This window comes from Theropithecus gelada, unplaced genomic scaffold, assembly GCF_003255815.1.
Source record: "Theropithecus gelada isolate Dixy unplaced genomic scaffold, Tgel_1.0 HiC_scaffold_8350, whole genome shotgun sequence".
In the NCBI taxonomy this organism is placed as follows: Eukaryota; Metazoa; Chordata; class Mammalia; order Primates; family Cercopithecidae; genus Theropithecus; species Theropithecus gelada.
The window spans coordinates 1-2,002 of NW_020265095.1; the positions used below are offsets into that span (position 1 = coordinate 1).

General features: G+C 57.6%; 1 protein-coding gene across 1 annotated transcript; it reads left to right on the forward strand.

Moving 5' to 3' along the window:
- Positions 1-4: 4 nt before the first annotated feature.
- LOC112618035 (mucin-1-like) lies at positions 5-1,486 on the forward strand (the record flags this gene model as incomplete). The annotated part of the gene is made up of 5 exons (XM_025374655.1): positions 5-541; positions 641-696; positions 845-981; positions 1,127-1,248; positions 1,337-1,486. Coding segments are annotated over 5 exons (1,002 nt in total), but the record flags the coding sequence as incomplete, so codon positions are not given.
- Between the last annotated feature and the right edge of the window lie 516 nt (positions 1,487-2,002).

Below are 2,002 nucleotides of genomic sequence, written 5' to 3' on the forward strand. Positions count from 1 at the left end.
GGACACCAGTGCAGCCCCGGGCTCCGCCGCCCCCCCAGCCCACGATGTCACCTCGGCCCCGGACACCAGTGCAGCCCCAGGCTCCGCCGCCCCCCCAGTCCACGATGTCACCTCGGCCCCGGACACCAGTGCAGCCCCGGGCTCCGCCGCACCCCCGGGCTCCGCCGCACCCCCAGCCCACGATGTCACCTCGGCCTCAGACTCTGCATCAGGCTCAGCTTCCACTCTGGTGCACAGCACCACCTCTGCCAGGGCTACCACCACCCCAGCCAGCAAGAGCACTCCATTCTCAATTCCCAGCCACCACTCTGATACTCCTACCACCCTTGCCAGCCACAGCACCAAGACTGATGCCAGTAGCACTCACCATAGCACAGTACCTCCTTTCACCTCCTCCAATCACAGCACTTCTCCCCAGTTGTCTCTTGGGGTCTCTTTCTTTTTCTTGTCTTTTCACATTTCAAACCTTCAGTTTAATTCCTCTCTGGAAGATCCCAGCACCAACTACTACCAACAGCTGCAGAGAGACATTTCTGCATTGGTGAGTATCAGCCTTTCCTTTCCCATGTTCCCCTGAAGCAGCCATCAGAACTGTCCACACCCTTTGCATCAAGCCTGAGTCCTTTCCCTCTCACCCCAGTTTTTGCAGATTTATAAACAAGGGGATTTTCTGGGCCTCTCCAATATTATGTTCAGGTATAGTTCTGGATGTGGACTCAGTGTGGTGGTTGGAGGGTGGGTGTTGGTCATGACCATAAGGAGGGACTGGTGCACTCAAGGTTGGGGGAAAGTCCTGAGCCAGAGCTGGGACCCGTGGCTGAAGTGCCCATTTCCCTGTGACCAGGCCAGGATCTGTGGTGGTACAATCGACTCTGGTCTTCCGGGAAGGTACCACCAATGTCCACGATGTGGAGACACAGTTCAATCAACGTAAAACGGAAGCAGCCTCTCGATACAACCTGACGATCTCAGACATCAGCGGTGAGGCTACTTCCCTGGCTGCAGCCCAGCACCATGCTGGGGCCCCTCTCCTTCCAGTGTCTAGTTCCCCACTTTTTCCTCAGTGCTGGCAGTTAGAGGGGCACCTCCTCTGGGAGACTGCCCTAACCACTGCTTTTCCTTTTAGTGCGTGATGTGCCATTTCCTTTCTCTGCCCAAACCGGGGCTGGGGTGCCAGGCTGGGGCATTGCGCTCCTGGTGCTGGTCTGTGTTCTGGTTGTGCTGGCCATCGTCTATTTCATTGCCTTGGTGAGTGCAGTCCCTGGCCCTGATCAGTGTCCTCCCCCCTGCCGACAGAAAGCACTCCATGGTCTGCCATAACCTCCTATTTCCCCAGGCTGTCTGTCAGTGCCGCCAAAAGAACTACAGGCAGCTGGACATGTTTCCCGCCCGGGATGCCTACCATCCTATGAGCGAGTACCCCACCTACCACACCCATGGGCGCTATGTGCCCGCTGGTGGTACCAATCGTAGCCCCTATGAGGAGGTGAGATTGGGCCCCACAGGCCGGGGGAGGCAGAGGCTTTGGCTGGGCAAGGGTTCTGAAGGGGGTACTTGGAAAACCCAAAGAGCTTGGAAGAGGTGAGAAGTGGCATGAAGTGAGCAGAGGAGGACCTGGCAAGGATCGGGGGGCAGAGGTCAGAGGAGTTCTGGGGGACAGGCCTGGGAAGAGACCATGAAAGAAAGGGGCCCTCTGGCCGGGCGCGGTGGCTCAAGCCTGTAATCCCAGCACTTTGGGAGGCCGAGATGGGCGGATCACGAGGTCAGGAGATCGAGACCATCCTGGCTAACACGGTGAAACCCCGTCTCTACTAAGAAATACAAAAAATAGCCGGGCGAGGTGGCAGCGCCTGTAGTCCCAGCTACTCGGGAGGCTGAGGCCGGAGAATGGCGTGAACCCGGGAGGCGGAGCTTGCAGTGAGCTGAGATCCGGCCACTGCACTCCAGCCTGGGCGACAGCGCGAGACTCCGTCTCAAAAAAAAAAAAAAAAAAAAAAAAAAA